Source organism: Thalassophryne amazonica, chromosome 17, assembly GCF_902500255.1.
Source record: "Thalassophryne amazonica chromosome 17, fThaAma1.1, whole genome shotgun sequence".
NCBI classification, from domain to species: domain Eukaryota; kingdom Metazoa; phylum Chordata; class Actinopteri; order Batrachoidiformes; family Batrachoididae; genus Thalassophryne; species Thalassophryne amazonica.
In genome coordinates this window covers 70,738,564-70,755,684 of record NC_047119.1, presented here as the reverse complement: position 1 = coordinate 70,755,684, position 17,121 = coordinate 70,738,564, and the positions used below count along the sequence as shown (strand labels likewise).

Sequence of the window (17,121 nt, the reverse complement as noted above, 5' to 3'; positions counted from 1 at the left end):
GCCAACTTGTGGAGAAGCAGATCCCAAGGACAGCTGTCTGACGTCGATGCGATGGCTTACACCAGAGGCAAGTGAAACTCTGTAGGTGTTGGATGTCTCTGACGTGTTGGTCCAGTTTGATAAAGGTGTGTACGGGTACTGGGCAACTCCAGGTGAGACGGTGGGCATCAGGGTGAACAGTGAGAAGGGGTCGAAGCTGACGCAGTCATCATGTGCTGTTTGTAGTGGCGTGTTTTGCAGAACTGGAACTGGATGCAGATCAGGAAATGTGTAATCTCTCGGCTGCCTGGATGAGGCCAAAGGTGGACTTTGTAGTCTGAATCCAGCAGCCTGCATCAGTGCTTTTCTCTGCTGCTTAAGGGCCCGGTCACGCTTGTACATGGGGCCAAACTTGTTCCTGCCGCCTCTCATGCGATCAGGTCGGACTGCTGGCAAGAAAAATTCCCAGTTAGTCGACTTCTCACCCTTTCAGATACTGTCACCAAACATCTGGACTCTGCACACCCACACACAAGGATTTTATTCAGAGACTTCTCCTCAGCTTTCAATACCATAAATACAAACAACCTGTTGCACTGTCTTTCTGACCTTCAGGTTCACCCCACACTGAGTCCAGTAAGCTGGTTTTTATCAGGAATTTCTGGACACAAATGCACGGCTCAAACAAACAGCTCTGGATGTAAAAAGGTTTTACTGGTTTGGATTGCAGAGGTCGGTACACATGTAGGCAGTCCAGAACAAGCAGCAGTACAAAAATCATAAGGGTAAGACGTGGTCGATGCAACAGGGTGGAGGTCAGGAATACACTGAGGTAGGCAGGACAACAGAACACAGGAACAGAGCTGGAAAGTGGCACAAGGCACAACAAACTGGCAAAGGAAAAACACACCTAGTGAGCTTATATAACCCCAGGTGAGGAGCAGCAAATCAGGAACAGGTGTGCATGGAAAGCACCAGAACAAGGGCGTGGTCAGAGAGAGGGAAACACCCACCACCAAGAACCAAGAGACAGAGACAGACAGACCCAAGCACAAAAAAACAAGAGAATAAACATACAAAAACCAATGAATAAGAAAAAATCAGTTTTTATTTTTCAAACCCTGACCATTTTAAAAACAGGACTCCCACAAGGCTGTGTTTTATCTCCCATTCTCTTCTCTGTTTATACCAATAGCATCTCCTGCATGATTTCCAAAAACAATTTGAAATGTGGACTCATCAGACCACAGCACACTTTTCCACTTTGCGTCTGTCCATTTCAAATGAGTTCGGGCCCAGAGAAGGCGGCGGCGTTTCTGGATGTTGTTGATGTTTGGCTTTCGCGTTGCATGGTAGAGTGTTATCTTGCACTTGTAGATGTAGCGATGAACTGTGTGGTTAATGGTTTTCTGAAGCGTTCCTGAGCCATAAGCCGTAAGATCATTTACACAATAATGTCGTCTTTTAATGCAGTGCCATCTGAGAGATCGAAGGTCACGGGCATTCAATGTTGGTTTTTGGCCTTGCCACTTATGTGTAGAAAGTTCTCCAGATTCTCTGAATCTTCTGATTATATTATGGACTGTAGATGATGGAATCCCTAAATTCCTTGCAATTGAACATTGAGAAACAATGTTCTTAAACTGTTGGACTATTTTTTTCACACAGTTGTTCATAAAGTGATGATCCTCACCCCATCTTTGCTTGTGAAAGGCTGAGACTTTTGTAGATGTTCCTTTTATACCCAATCATGACACTCACCTATTTTCCAATTAACCTGTTCACCTGTGGAATTTTCCAAACAGGTGTTCTTTGAGCATTCATCAACTTTCCCAGTCTTTTGTTGCCCCATCCCAACTTTTTTGAAATGTGCTACAGGCATCTATTTCAAAATGAGCAAATATTTGCACAAAAATAATAAAGTTTATCAGTTTGAACATTAAATATCTTGTCTTTGTGGTGTATTCAATTGAATATAGGTTTTTGCAAAGAGGATTTGCAAATCATTGTATTCTGTTTTTATTTACATTTCACACAACATCTCAACTTCATTGGAACTGGGGTTGTAAAATACAACATTCACAGACACTGGGAGGCCCAGCATAGAGGATCCTTTGGTATGACTCTATGATACATGGCTCTGTGCTGACCCAGGTGTGTGTGTGTGTGTGGGTCATCAGTGTAAAGCACTTTAAGCATCAGACAAAACAGTGCTATAGGAATGTACTCAAAAAACAAAAGCATAATTTTTTCACTTAGAATTTTGTGAAATATGTTTGATTTCTTAAATGCAAACATTAAAAGTTGATATGTCTTGACTGCACATGCATACTGACAAATTTCATCCATGAAGATCATGAAGAGGACTGGTGGCAAGGGACAGCCCTAACAGAGTCCAACACCCACCGAAAACAGGTCTGATTTCAGGCCGAGAATGTGGACCCAGCTTCTACATTGGTCACATAGATACCAGAGGACACCTTGAGGGACCCGGACATATGCCTTCTCCAAGTCCACAAAACACATTTAAGTTGGTTGGTCATACTCCCAAGACCCTTCTAACATCCTGACGAGAGTAAAGAGCTGGTCCACTGTTCCATGACTAGGACAAAATCCACATTGCTCCTCCTGAATCTGAGGTTCGACTAACGGTCAGTCTCCTCTCTCGTACCTTGGCATAGGTTTTACCTGGGAGGCTGAGAAGTGTGATGGTTTTATAATTAGAACACACTCTCTGGCCCTCCTTTTTTAAAGATAGGAACCACCACCTCAGTTTACCAATCCAGGGGCACTGTCCCCAGCATTGTTTATGCGTGTCAGCCATGAGAGCCCAAGAACATCCACAGACTTCAGCATCTCAGGACAAATCTCATCCGCCTGTGGTAACTTACCACTGAGTTTTTTACTACCTTGGTGACATCCAATAGGGTGATGGCACCAGTCTGAGTCTTCCATTCTTGACTCTGCAATGGATGGCATGTCAGTAGAGTTGAGAAGATCCTGAAAGTGTTATCCTAACAATATCCTCAGTCCAGTTTACCAGGTCTCCTTTTCTAATCACACCCTGGCCCAAGAACTGCCTCTATTTCTCCAGAGTCTCCAGACAGTTTGCCAGAACCACTTTGAGGCTGACCAAAAATCATTCTCCATGGCCTCTCCAAACTCCTCAAATGCCACAGTTTTTTGCCTCAGTCAGCAGTGAGGCTGCAGTCCTTCTGCCCTGCCAGTATGTGTCCGCTGATTCTGGCAACCTCTGCGCCAACTAGGCACCAAAGGGCTTCTTCAGCCTGACAGCTTCCGTCATCGCAGGTGTTCAGCAGTGGGTTCTTGGGTTGCCTCCACGACAAGTGCCAACAACCATCTCGCAACACCTCCAAGCAGCTGCCTCAACAATGAAGGCCGTGAACGTGGACCACCCTACTTCCATGTCCCCGGCTTCCCTCAGGATGTGGGAGATGGTTATTCAAAGGTGTGAGTTGAAGGTTGTCTGGACAGGCTATTCCACCAAGCATTCACCCTTGAACAGCCTTGTGCTCGAACAAAGTGTTTGTTATGGACAATCTCTGCCCAACACAGAAGTCCAACAACAAAACAGCACTCAGATTCAGATCAGGGGGCTGTACCTCCCAATCACTTCTATCCTTCCCCAAATATCCTTCTTTGCTCTACCCACTATGAAGCTAAGAGTGGTGATGCAAAATGCAAACTTTGCACTATGAACAATTTCTTCAATCACAGCCACATAAGCCCGTAACTTTTTCTGGATTGTCTGGGTGTCTTGGTGTCTTTCCTCACTCTTCTCCTTCCTGCACAGTCACTCCGTTTTTGAGAACTGTCTACTCCATGCAGATTTACCACACAGTATTTACCACATACTGTTTGTATTTCTTCATAACTGATGTAAATAAAATCCAAAACATATTCGGTGGAAGCTTCACCATCAAAGAGTCTAGTCCACAATGACCACAAAAGACTTCAAGCTGTCACTGATGTTAAAGGGGGCAACACACAGTATTAAGAACAGGGGTATGTAAACTTTTAATCAGAGTCATTTGAGTAGTTTCTGTTGTCATTATGATTTAAAAAGAGTAAAAACATTTGTTTGACAATAAATGGCTTCAACCGTTTTTGTGTTATTCATATTCTCTGAAAAATGGCAAAAAAAAAAAAACAAAAATTCTGAAATATATGTCATCCTTTGTGTATTTGAAGTGGTCCTGGTGTTTTGTTTTGTTTCGTTTAAACAGGGACCCTGTGAAATTGAAATATATATATACAGTGGGGTAAAAAGTATTTAGTCAGTCCCTGATTGTGCAAGTTCTCCGACTTAGAAAGATGAGAGAGGTCTGTAATTTTCATCATAGGTACACTTCAACTATGAGAGACAAAATGGAAACAAAAAAAAAAATCCAGGAAATCACATTGTAGGATTTAAAAAAAAAATTATTTGTAAATTGTGGTGGAAAATAAGTATTTGGTCAATAACAAAAGTTCAACTCAATACTTTGTAACATAATCTTTGTTGGCAATGACAGAGGTCAAACGTTTCCTCTAAATCTTCACCAGGTTTGCACACACTGTACCTGGTATTTTGGCCCATTCCTCCATGCAGATCTCCTCTAGAGCAGTGATGTTTTGGGGCTGTCGCTGGGCAACACGGACTTTCAACTCCCTCAACAAATTTTCTATGGGGCTGAGGTCTGGAGACTGGCGTGGTCACTCCAGGACCTTGAAATTCTTTTTACGGAGCCACTCCTTTGTTGCCTGAGCGGTGTGTTTGGGATCATTGTCATGCTGGAAGACCCAGCCACGTTGCACCTTCAATGTTCTCACTGATGGAAGGAGGTTTTGGCTTAAAATCTCATGATACATAGCCCTGTTCATTCTTTCCTTAACACGGATCAGTCGTCCTGTCCCCTTTGCAGAAAAACAGCCCCAAAGCATGATGTTTCCACCCCCATGCTTCACGGTAGATATGATGTTCTTGGAATGCAACTCAGCATTCTTCTTCCTCCAAACACGAGTTTTTACCAAAATGTTCTATTTTGGTTTCATCTGACCACATGATATTCTCCCAATCCTCTTCTGGATCATCCATATGCTCTCTGGCAAACATCAGATGGGACTGGACTTGTACTGGCTTAAGCAGGGGGACACGCCTGGCACGCCAGGATTTGAGTCCCTCTCTGCGTAGTGTGTAGCCTTTGTTACTTTTAGTCCCAGCTCTCTGCAGGTTATTCATCAGGTCCCTCTGTGTAGTTCTGGGATTTTTGTTCACCGTTCTCATGATCATTTTGACCCCACAGGATGACATCTTACGTGGAGCCCCAGATCAAGGGAGATTATCAATGGTCTTGTATGTCTTCCATTTTCTTACAATTGCTCCCACAGTTGATTTATTCACACCAACCTGCTTGAAAATTGTAGACTCACTCTTCCCAGCCTGGTGCACATTTACAATTTTCTTCCTGGTGTCCTTCGACAGCTCTTTGGTCTTGGCCATGGTTGAGTTTTGAGTCTGACTGTTTGAGGCTGTGGACAGGTGTCTTTTATACAGATAACGAGTTCCAATAGATGCCATTAATACAGGTAACAGGTGGAGGACAGAATAGCTTCTTAAAGAAGTTGTTACAGGTCTGTGAGAGCCAGAAATCTTGCTTGTTTGTGGGTGACCAAATACTTATTTTCCACCACTATTTACAACTAAATTCTTTAAAAATCCTACAATGTGATTTCCTGGATTTTTTTTCTTATTTTGTCTCTCACAGTTGAAGTGTACCTATGATGAAAACTACAGATCATTCTCATCTTTCTAAGTAGGAAAACTTGCACAATCAGGGGCTGACTGAAAGAGAGCCTTAAATCAGAAGTGCCTGACTCCATGGTATAACCCACAAACTCGCAGCTTAAAGCAGATAACCCGTAAACTGGAGAGGAAATGGCGTCTCACTAATTTAGAAGATCTTCACTTAGCCTGGAAAAAGAGTCTGTTGCTCTATAAAAAGCCCTCCATAAAGCTAGGACATCTTACTACTCATCACTAATCGAAGAAAATAAGAACAACCCCAGGTTTCTTTTCAGCACTGTAGCCATGCTGACAAAGAGTCAGAGCTCTATTGAGCCAAGTATTCCTTTAACTTTAACTAGTAATGACTTCATGACTCTCTTTGCTAATAAAATTTTAACTATTAGAGAAAAAATTACTCATAACCATCCCAAAGACGTATCATTATCTTTGGCTGCTGTCAGTGATGCTGGTAATTGGTTAGACTCTTTCTCTCAGATTGTTCTGTCTGAGTTATTTTCATTAGTTACTTCATCCAAACCATCAACATGTCTATTAGACCCCATTCCTACCAGGCTGCTCAAGGAAGCCCTACCATTATTTAATGCTTCGATCTTAAATATGATCAATCTATCTTTATTAGTTGGCTATGTACCACAGGCTTTTAAGGTGGCAGTAATTAAACCATTACTTAAAAAGCCATCACTTGACCCAGCTATCTTAGCTAATTATAGGTCAATGTCCAACCTTCCTTTTCTCTCAAAAATTCTTGAAAGGGTAGTTGTAAAACAGCTAACTGATCATCTGCAGAGGAATGGTCTATTTGAAGAGTTTCAGTCAGGTTTTAGAATTCATCATAGTACAGAAACAGCATTAGTGAAGGTTACAAATGATCTTCCTATGGCCTCAGACAGTGGACTCATCTCTGTGCTTGTTCTGTTAGACCTCAGTGTTGCTTTTGATACTGTTGACCATAAAATTTTATTACAGAGATTAGAGCATGCCATAGGTATTAAAGGCACTGCGCTGGTTTGAATCATATTTATCTAATAGATTACAATTTGTTCATGTAAATGGGGAATCTTCTTCACAGACTAAGGTTAATTATGGAGTTCCACAAGGTTCTGTGCTAGGACCAATTTTATTCACTTTATACATGCTTCCCTTAGGCAGTATTATTAGACGGCATTGCTTAAATTTTCATTGTTACGCAGATGATACCCAGCTTTATCTATCCATGAAGCCAGAGGACACACATCAATTAGCTAAACTGCAGGATTGTCTTACAGACATAAAGACATGGATGACCTCTAATTTCCTGCTTTTAAACTCAGATAAAACTGAAGTTATTGTACTTGGCCCCACAAATCTTAGAAACATGGTGTCTAACCAGATCCTTACTCTGGATGGCATTACCCTGACCTCTAGTAATACTGTGAGAAATCTTGGAGTCATCTTTGATCAGGATATGTCATTCAAAGCGCATATTAAACAAATATGTAGGACTGCTTTTTTGCATTTACGCAATATCTCTAAAATTAGAAAGGTCTTGTCTCAGAGTGATGCTGAAAAACTAATTCATGCATTTATTTCCTCTAGGCTGGACTATTGTAATTCATTATTATCAGGTTGTCCTAAAAGTTCCCTGAAAAGCTTTCAGTTAATTCAAAATGCTGCAGCTAGAGTACTGATGGGGACTAGAAGGAGAGAGCATATTTCACCCATATTGGCCTCTCTTCATTGGCTTCCTGTTAATTCTAGAATAGAATTTAAAATTCTTCTTCTTACTTATAAGGTTTTGAATAATCAGGTCCCATCTTATCTTAGGGACCTCATAGTACCATATCACCCCAATAGAGCGCTTCGCTCTCAGACTGCGGGCTTACTTGTAGTTCCTAGGGTTTGTAAGAGTAGAATGGGAGGCAGACAAACAGTTGCCCCAAGGCGCTTTATATTGTAAGGCAAAAACCATACAATAATTACAGAAAACCCCCAACTGTCAAAACGACCCCCTATGAGCAAGCACTTGGCGACAGTGGGAAGAAAAAACTCCCTTTTAACAAGAAGAAACCTCCAGCAGAACCAGGCTCAGGGAGAGGCAGTCTTCTGCTGGGACTGGTTGGGGCTGAGGGGAAAGAATCAGGAAAAAGACATGCTGTGGAAGAGAGCAGAGATTAATCACTAATGATTAAATGCAGAGTCGTGCATACAGAGCAAAAAGAGAAAGAAACACTCAGTGCATCATGGGAACCCCCCAGCAGTCTAAGTCTATAGCAGCATAACTAAGGGATGGTTCAGGGTCACCTGATCCAGCCCTAACTATAAGCTTTTTCAAAAAGGAAAGTTTTAAGCTTTATCTTAAAAGTAGAGAGGGTGTCTGTCTCCCTGATCCGAATTGGGAGCTGGTTCCACAGGAGAGGAGCCTGAAAGCTGAAGGCTCTGCCTCCCATTCTACTCTTACAAACCCTAGGAACTACAAGTAAGCCTGCAGTCTGAGAGCGAAGCGCTCTATTGAGGTGATATGGTACTATGAGGTCCCTAAGATAAGATGGGACCTGATTATTCAAAACCTTATAAGTAAGAAGAAGAATTTTAAATTCTATTCTGGAATTAACAGGAAGCCAATGAAGAGAGGCCAATATGGGTGAAATACACTCTGTCCTTCTTGTCCCTAGAATGACTATGTTAACGTGCTACGTTTAACGTGTGGAATTTAATAAACACAAACACAATAACATCTATTAACCCAAGAATATATTCGCAAGAGTTTTAGGCACTAGAGTTTAATGCTGTTGTCCATGGAGCCTGATCAGAGTGTCTCAAATGCATTTTTCATGTCGTGAACGTACTGAAATTACCCTATCCTACCCATAATGCACTGGGACACAGCATGTCTACACTAAAACCTTAAAAATTAGCGCATTACTTTAAAACTAAACGATATAACTGATATTTTCACTTTATAAAACTTCAGACATGACGTTAATTTAAATAACTTGTTCAAAATTAGTTTGGTTAAAATTTGAACCATAAGTTAAAATGTATGCCTCTGGATGACTTGGGTGATATGGCCGTCGTATCAGTATGGGGTTAAAAGAAATGAGGTTTTTTTGTGACCAGTTCTCCTTTGCCTGCAGAGGATAGAGCTGTTTCTTCTAGAAGCAGCTTGTTGGGAAAGTGTAGGAACACGGACCCACAACAGGGGGCGCAAATGAACGGACAATGGAGGAAGTCAAATAACACTTTTACTGTTGTGAAATAAGCACAACAAACACAACCGATTACAATAACAGACAATAAAGCCGAATCACAAAGGTGTCATGTGGGCAGGCTCGAAGATAGGAGACGTCTGTCCAAAGCAGAACCGGAACCACACGATTTCCTCCGCCACCGAACCCCGGGAATACTGGAGCCGCCAAGTCCCGAACTCCCAGGTGGCCACTGCCTCCGCTTGTCGGATCCGGTACTGCTGGCGAGGAACAGAAACAGTCAGATGTGGGTGCGCCTGCACCCAGCAACATGTATGGTGGAAAAACCTCCTCCACCTCTCGTCAGGAAAAACACTGTAGTGCAGAAATGTGAGTACTTATCCAAAATACAGTCTCCTGCTGTTCTTTTCTCTTTCTGTGTAAAGGCAAAAAAGTATTTAATGGTCAAAAGATAATCTGTTTGGCTGGATACGTTACCTCCTTGGTAGAGCGATATCTCGGCAGAGAAGTGGAGATGACGTCTTGCAGATATACCGCTGCGGATCAGAAGATTGGTAACAGCTGTCGTAGGTGACAGCTGTCACCCCAGCTGCTCCTGTGAGATGGCAGCGCCCTCTGGTGCCTGGAGCCCGCACTCCAGGCAGGGTGCCCTCTGGTGGTGGTGGGCCAGCAGTACCTCCTCTTCAGCGGCCCACACAACACAGCTCTCATCTTTTTGCAGAGGGTAGAACTACACTACAAAACATTTAACAGTTAGGTGCTCAACTGATTTTAAATTTTATAAGAGTTTGTAGCTGTTCAGCTTTGTTTACCACGTTATCGCTCTAAAAATTATCTGACAAAAATTTATCGGAAGATAATTAGTCCGATAATGGTTTTCAAAGTTATCTGAAAAGATAATCTGATAATGAAAACATTATCTTCGATAATTATTAGTTATCAGATTATCGGAACTGTGCCCACCACTGCTTATTAGGTATTACTACTTCAGTTTCCACACTTTGTCTGCAAATTCATTGGAGGGCGGGGCAAAGAAATAACTATTTAGTAAATGACGCTCGAGGTGTGGACACTCCTTACAAAATCAAAAACTACCACAGTCAAAATGATTAAGTTCCCTGGAGAACCGACTTGTTTGTTGATGATGTAATGCTCAAAGCTTGTAAAATCAAGATATAACTGAGTCTTATCTACTCATGTACACGCAGTATATCAGTAATTATTCATTTTGACCCCTCGAGGTTTTGGCTCTTAGTGAAATAATGTTTCTGTATGTGCAGTAAAACAACCGTAACAATCCAAAATAAAAATTTAGAACTGTGTTGAAGTTCTGTGTTTACAGCATTAAAAAAACCAAGTGGGAAATTTTGGAAGACCTTAAATGAAATTAAAATGTTAACTTTCACAGGGGCCTAATCATTTTGTGCACATGTGTATCTGCTGTCAGTATAGACCTAAACAGCACTGTTACACAAAATTAATTATCAGTGATTTCTCACCATTTGGTGTTTCCCACATGATCATTCCGGACAGATACATCCTCCATGTCAGCGGCAGCTGCTGCTGGACCTCTGGCTCCCAAGGGTCGGGCAGTATTTCAGCAGATCCTCCTGCAGCTCCCTCAACACCATCATCATCATCAAACTCACTGCCAGGTGTCAGGGCAACGTTCCCGACCATATCTGGGAAGTTCGAGCCATCATTTTCAAAAAGAAAGCTCTGAAGCTTCGTTGTCGGATATAACTTCATTCCTTTTTCGCCGTCTGCCGGCCACCAGAATGTTTAACTTTTTCTAAAATGTACATCACGCTGAAAATTGCCAAATAAGACATTTTCCAGAAATGCTCGCTGAGCAGGAGGGATAATTAGCAATAAAATACACACGAGACCAGTAATTATTAATGCATGTGTGCAGATACACTTACAATTATGAAGTAAGTAAGTCCAGATAAATGAGGAGGATTGCGTCAGGAAGCGCATCCAGCATAAAACAAGCCAACCCAACCATGCAGACTAAGAATCGAATTTCCATACCGGACCGGTTGAGGCCCGGTTTAATAACATCCGCCACCAGTGCTGTTGCCCAACAGGGTGCCGGTGGAAATTGGGCTACTGCTGGGCGAAGACAAAGAAGAGGAGGAGGAGAACGTGTCCACAAACAGTGGGAGAAAAGGAAAATGAGAAGGGTGGAAATGAGAGTGGGGACTTTGAATGTTGGTAGTATGACTAGTAAAGGGAGAGAGCTGGCTGATATGATGGAGAGGAGAAAGGCAGACATATTGTGTGTGCAAGAGACCAAGTGGAAGGGAAGTAAGAGCAGGAGCATCAGCGGTGGGTTCAAGTTGTTGTACTCATTATATCTTGGTTCACTTTTAGTCCTCATGGTCATGCCTAATTCTTGTTCCTGTATATTCTGTTTTAGCTCATTTCATAGTTCCCTGCAGTCCCTCACTCATATCTGATTATGTTCTCACTTCACATCATTGCACTTGCCTCATGTCTTTGTCTCTCACCTTTTTCTGTCTGCTTTGCATTTCGGTTCACTCACACTCCCTGCACCTGCCCTAGTATCTTTGTTCCTTACATCACCCTCTTCGTCCCTATGTTGCACAGTGTTTAATCTTTGTCCACTAGCCACACCCCCTTTCTAGAATCTTCCCTCCACACGTGCACCTCATTGCCTAATCAATCTGCACATGCACCTTGTTTAAACCACCTGTTATTTAAGCCATCACAGTCTCACAGCTCACTGCCAGATTGTTGTCTTTGTACACTTTCCAGCCTTTGTTCACAGCCCTGTTTTTGCCTAGCCGTGTACTGTATTTTTGCTCTGTGTTTTTGACTGTGCCTTTTGCCTTATCTCCAATGTCTGTGTTTGCTTGTGCCACTGAACCCTGCCCATCAATGACTGCATTTTTGCCTGATCCTGATTGTACCTCTGCTCTGCTGAATGACCACATGTGTAACATACCTGTGCCTGAAATAAAGACCATGTTATCTCTTACACCAAAGCCAAGTCTGGGAGTCTGCATTGCGGGTCCAGATGCTCCAGGTGCCGAGCACCCGCCCAGCCTGACAATCAGATGGGATATGAATTTTGCGAAATATCTAGGAATTCATTTACCAAAAGAAATTGCAAATCTGAAGTCTTCAAACTATGATAAAATTATATCAAATGTAAAGACTGACTTGGAAAAATGGAACTTGATATCATATTTGAGTTTGACATCAAGAGTGGAAGTGTTCAAAATAAACATTTTACCCCGACTGCTATACCTTTTTCAAAATCTGCCAATAAAGGTGACAGAAAAAGAATTCAAAGAATGGGACAAAATTATATCTAGATACATATGGCAGGGCGCAAAGCCAAGAATAAAATACAGAACAATGCAATTGCCAAAAGGGAGTGGTGGTCTAGCACTACCATGTCTAAAAAGCTATTTCCAAGCTGCACAACTGAAGGTATTTCTTAATTTGTATGATCCAGAATACATTGCACAATGGAAAGATATTAAGGAAAAGGGGTTGCCATTACAAGCTATTTTACAACCCCAATTCCAATGAAGTTGGGACATTGTGTAAAATGTAAATAAAAACAGAATACAATGATTTGCAAATCCTCTTCAACCTATATTCAATTGAATACACCACAAAGACAAGATATTTAATGTTCAAACTGATAAACGTTGTTGTTTTTGTGCAAATATTTGCTCATTTTGAAATGGATGCCTGCAACACATTTCAAAAAAGTTGGGACGGGAAAACAAAAGACTGGGAAAGTTGATGAATGCTCAAAGTACACCTCATTGGAAACAGGTGAGTGTCATGATTGGGCATAAAAAGAACATCCCCAAAAGGCTCAGCCGTTGACAAACCAAAGATGGGGCGAGGACCACCAGTTTGTGAAGAACTGCGTGAAAAAATAGTCCAACAGTTTAAGAACGTTTCTCAACGTTCAATTGCAAAGAATTTAGGGATTCCATCATCTACAGTCCATAATATAATCAGAAGATTCAGAGAATCTGAAGAACTTTCTACACGTAAGCAGCAAGGCCGAAAACCAACACTGAATGTCCGTGAGCTTCGATCCGTCAGGCGGCACTGCATTAAAAACCGACATCATTGTGTAAAGGATCCTACAGCGTGGACTTAGGAAAACTTCAGAAAACCATTGTCAGTTAACACAGTTCGTCACTACATCTACAAGTGGAAGTTAAAACTCATGTAAAGCGAAAGCCATACATCAACAACATCCAGAAATGCCGCCGCCTTCTCTGGGCCTGAGCTCATTTGAAATGGACAGACACAAAGTTTTTGGAAATCATGGATGTCGTGTCCTCCAGACATAAGAGGAAAAAGACCATCCAGATTGTTACCAGCACAAAGTTCAAAAGCCAGCATCTGTGATGGTATGGGAGTGTGTTAGTGCCCATGGCATGGGCAACTTACACATCTGTGATGCACCATCAATGCTGAAAGGTACATCCAGGTTTTGGAGCAACACATGCTGCCATCCAAGCAACGTCTTTTTCAGGGACGTCCCGGATTATTTCAGCAAGACAATGACAAGTCACATTCTGCACGTGTTACAACAGGGTGGCTTCACAGTAAAAGAGTGTGGGTACTAGACTGGTCTGCCTGCAACACTTGAGAGTTGTTAGAAGGAAAGGTGATGTAACACAGTGGTAAACATACCACTGTCCCAGCTTTTTTGAAACGTGTTGCAGGCAAATATGTAAAAACTTGTAGCAAATATGTTTGTTTGTTGTGTATATTTGTTGTTGTTTTATTATTATTATTATTATTATTTTCAATAATATTTTTGTCTTGTGTAATTGTACAAGGTGGAAAAGACAACAAAAATAAATTACACAAATTACACATTTGTGTATTTGTCTCTGAAAATCTGAGTAAAATGCGTCGTTACAGACACTGTTCAGTGTACTTTGATTCAAAAGTTGACTGGAGATAGAAAACATTTAAAGAAATGCAGAGAATGATAGAATGATAAAATGACAGACTGCTCAGCTAAAATGATCTCAAATACTTTAAAATGGCAACAAAAACCAGAAAGATGTGGAAGAAAACGGAAAAGCAGCATTGAAATTTACAGAGAAGGCAAACAAGGCGCCTCTCTGAGGCGGATTGACGAGACCGCGGTCAGCGATCAACAAACTGACAGACTCTGTGGATGGAAAGATCACGAATACTTTATAAAATGTCAAACGTGTTTGTTTTGTTTTTCTTTTATATATATATATATATATTTTTTTTTTTATTTTTTTGAGTTATTTGTTCAACTTTCTCTTATAACTGAAAAAAGTGAGATGCAAAAGTTTTAGATTTTCATTTTGTTGCACAATAATTGCTCACACTAGTTTTTGTGTAATAACTGGGCGTGCACACACACACACACACACACACACACACACACACACACACACACACACACACACACATCCCTGACAAAGACAATTTCTGTTTGTTAAACTTTCCAGTTTGAGGTTGACTGACAGCTGTGCATGAAATGAACCTTCAGGAACAAAACTCATGTCAGGTCACAGACTAACACAGGAACCTGGGACTTGGACCGGTGTCGCAGACCCAACAGTCCCCCTAAAAATTGGTCCACCCTGCCTCTGCTGCGCATGTGTCATTTGGGACCACAGCAGCTCGTCTGAGTATCTTCACCCAAAGCAATCAAATGGATTAATGGGATTATTAACCATCAGATGATAAAGTAAAACCTCTTAAATCATTCTAAAGTCAGTTTTAAACAGAAACAAGGCCGTTTTAAGTAGAAAATGAGGTGATAATCGGTGACGCTTTGAAATGACAGAGGTGCAACAGGTAGCAGCTCGTGCTGCCGCAGTGCTTTCTCCGTCTTTTATGATGAAATAAAGCTGAATTTATGTGGAAATGATTGTTGCACAAAAGCTTCAGATATCCGTCGCTGAGACAGATGATGACTGGAGGCAGTTTGAAGCAGAAACGAGGTGATAATTGGTGAATCGCTGCTGAAGCTCTGAAATGATGCAGTGAAGACAGGACGGACTGATTTTTGGGGGGGGACCGTTCAGTCAGCGACACTGGATCTGACTGGACCTGCAGTGACCCCTTTGTGTTGGATAATTCAGTAAACTGTAAATAATGTTCTGTGTTTGTCATCTTCACTAGTTGTATCTGAGACCACTTTGACTTCTTTGACAGTGTGATGACTTCACGCCTTTGAAAATGTATCGTCATGACGACCAGTGGATCATATTTAATCAGGTTACTGATCAGTTGTTTACAGCTCAGCATCCATACAAAGAATTCAGGGTTTATTTTTCTGAAACATTTTAATGCATGTGTTTATTTTACAATACATTATTGATCACATGATTAAATGTGCAGGATGGAAGAATCACCCGGAGTCCGTTCATGTCCTACACTCTGATTACACTGTAATTACAGACGAGTCTCGTGCTTTTTTCACCATCACGAAATTCAATGTAATTAGTGTAATCACACTGTAATCACACTGTCACTGTCTGTAATCAGAGTAATTACACTGTGATTACGTTGTCATTTAGAGGTAATTATGTATCGTCTTTGATGTGCACTTTTGATGATACAAGTTTTATTTTAATATGAAAACTTTTCTAAATTGGTATTATTCCAGTTGAAACCCTCATTTTTACTGTTACTTTGCTGCATTTGGGCAATAACAGACTCCTAAAAGGATTTGATCTGATTTTTTTTGTGAATATGGATTTGATAGGAATTAGAATAGAAATAGGAATAGGACATTTATTCTGAAGATGAAATGTAAGACTAGTTTTCTTCCAAACACGTGGCTGAGTTTGTTCTTTACCTTCCAGTCTCATGCCAACATGAAGACACTTTTGAAATCGACAATACGGACACCGTTTCCTCTGCGTTTTGTCGATTCTGCAGTCCTGCTGCTCAGCACAGATGTACTTCTTGTTGTTTTGAACTGTTCTTTTGAAAAATCCCTGTGGTGTGGTAGGAAAGATTCAAATAGTCAGTGATCCTCTTTGTGCAAAACACAGATGTAAAACTGGTTACAGCGCAAACAAACAAACAAACAAATACCTTACAGCTCTCACAGGTCAGCAGACCGTAGTGGTAACCAGAGACTTTGTCCCCACACACTGGACACAAGTCCTCCACGTCCTCATCAGGTCCACACTGCATCTTATAGCTGGAAAAGACACATTCGTCCTCCGAGACATCAGGTGGGTCAGAAAACACAACAAACCTTTTTAGAAAATCCAGATTTATTCCTTCTTTTAAATTTAAAAGCAAATGTGTAACATTGGAAGTCAATTAAACATCCAGTTAGACTCATTTTGGTGTCTTGATGTCTCTTTTACATTAAGTAGCCGACAAATGTCCCAAATTTCCAACATTAAACAGTTTGTCCTTTCTGTGAGAATCAAAACTCGCACAGCTTCATAATATAATCAGTGCTCAGGGTTTCTAGTGACTCTGCTGAGTTTTTACATTGCTGGAAAAAAGACATTTTTTTGAAGACACAAATAAAATCTAAATAGAAAACTCCAAACATAACAGGTTGACAAAAGCACAGGAGTCGTACCTGCTGCCCATTTGGAGAACGCCGTTTGGTGGAATTTAAGTTTTTGCCCAGCTGATAGAAGAACAGGAATATGTTCACCCGGTGAGCTGAGGCTGTCCAGGTGAGACGTGGAGGAGAGAGATAATAGTGACCCTGAGGAGGCGGGACCAGCTCATCCCGACGCTGAAATCCAACCAGATCCCAAATGTTTCCCACAAATCCGTGATGTCAACATTTAAAGCAGAAATGACTCATTTTTCAAACCATTTAACAAATTGTCTCTTGTGTTAAAAATGACTGAAACACCTTTATTGCAGTGAGTTTATATATATATATATTTTTTTTTTTTTTAATTATTATTATTATGGGCCTCATTTATAACCTCTGCACACACACAAAACTGGATCTAAAAGATGTGCACAAGTTCAGTAATTCCATTCAAAAAGTGAAACTTGTATATTATATTCATTCATTACACACAGACTGATATTTTCAAATGTTTATTTCTTTTAATTTTGATGATTATAACTGACAAATAATGAAAATCCCAAATTCAGTATCTCAGA

The 17,121-nt window shown here is 41.1% G+C and overlaps 1 protein-coding gene across 1 annotated transcript in view; it reads right to left on the bottom strand.

Annotated features, from left to right (window-relative positions):
* Positions 1–16,375, bottom strand: part of LOC117529140 (steroidogenic factor 1-like) — a 44,501-nt gene extending 28,126 nt beyond the window's left edge. The window contains exons 1-3 of the mRNA XM_034191839.1: positions 16,072–16,375; positions 15,830–15,971; positions 7–428 (exon numbers count right to left, since the gene is read on the bottom strand). Coding sequence (XP_034047730.1) covers positions 7–428; positions 15,830–15,971; positions 16,072–16,173 — 666 coding nt within the window. The 5' untranslated portion in view covers positions 16,174–16,375. The remainder of the gene's footprint in view (positions 1–6; positions 429–15,829; positions 15,972–16,071) is intronic.
* Positions 16,376–17,121: the final 746 nt, after the last annotated feature.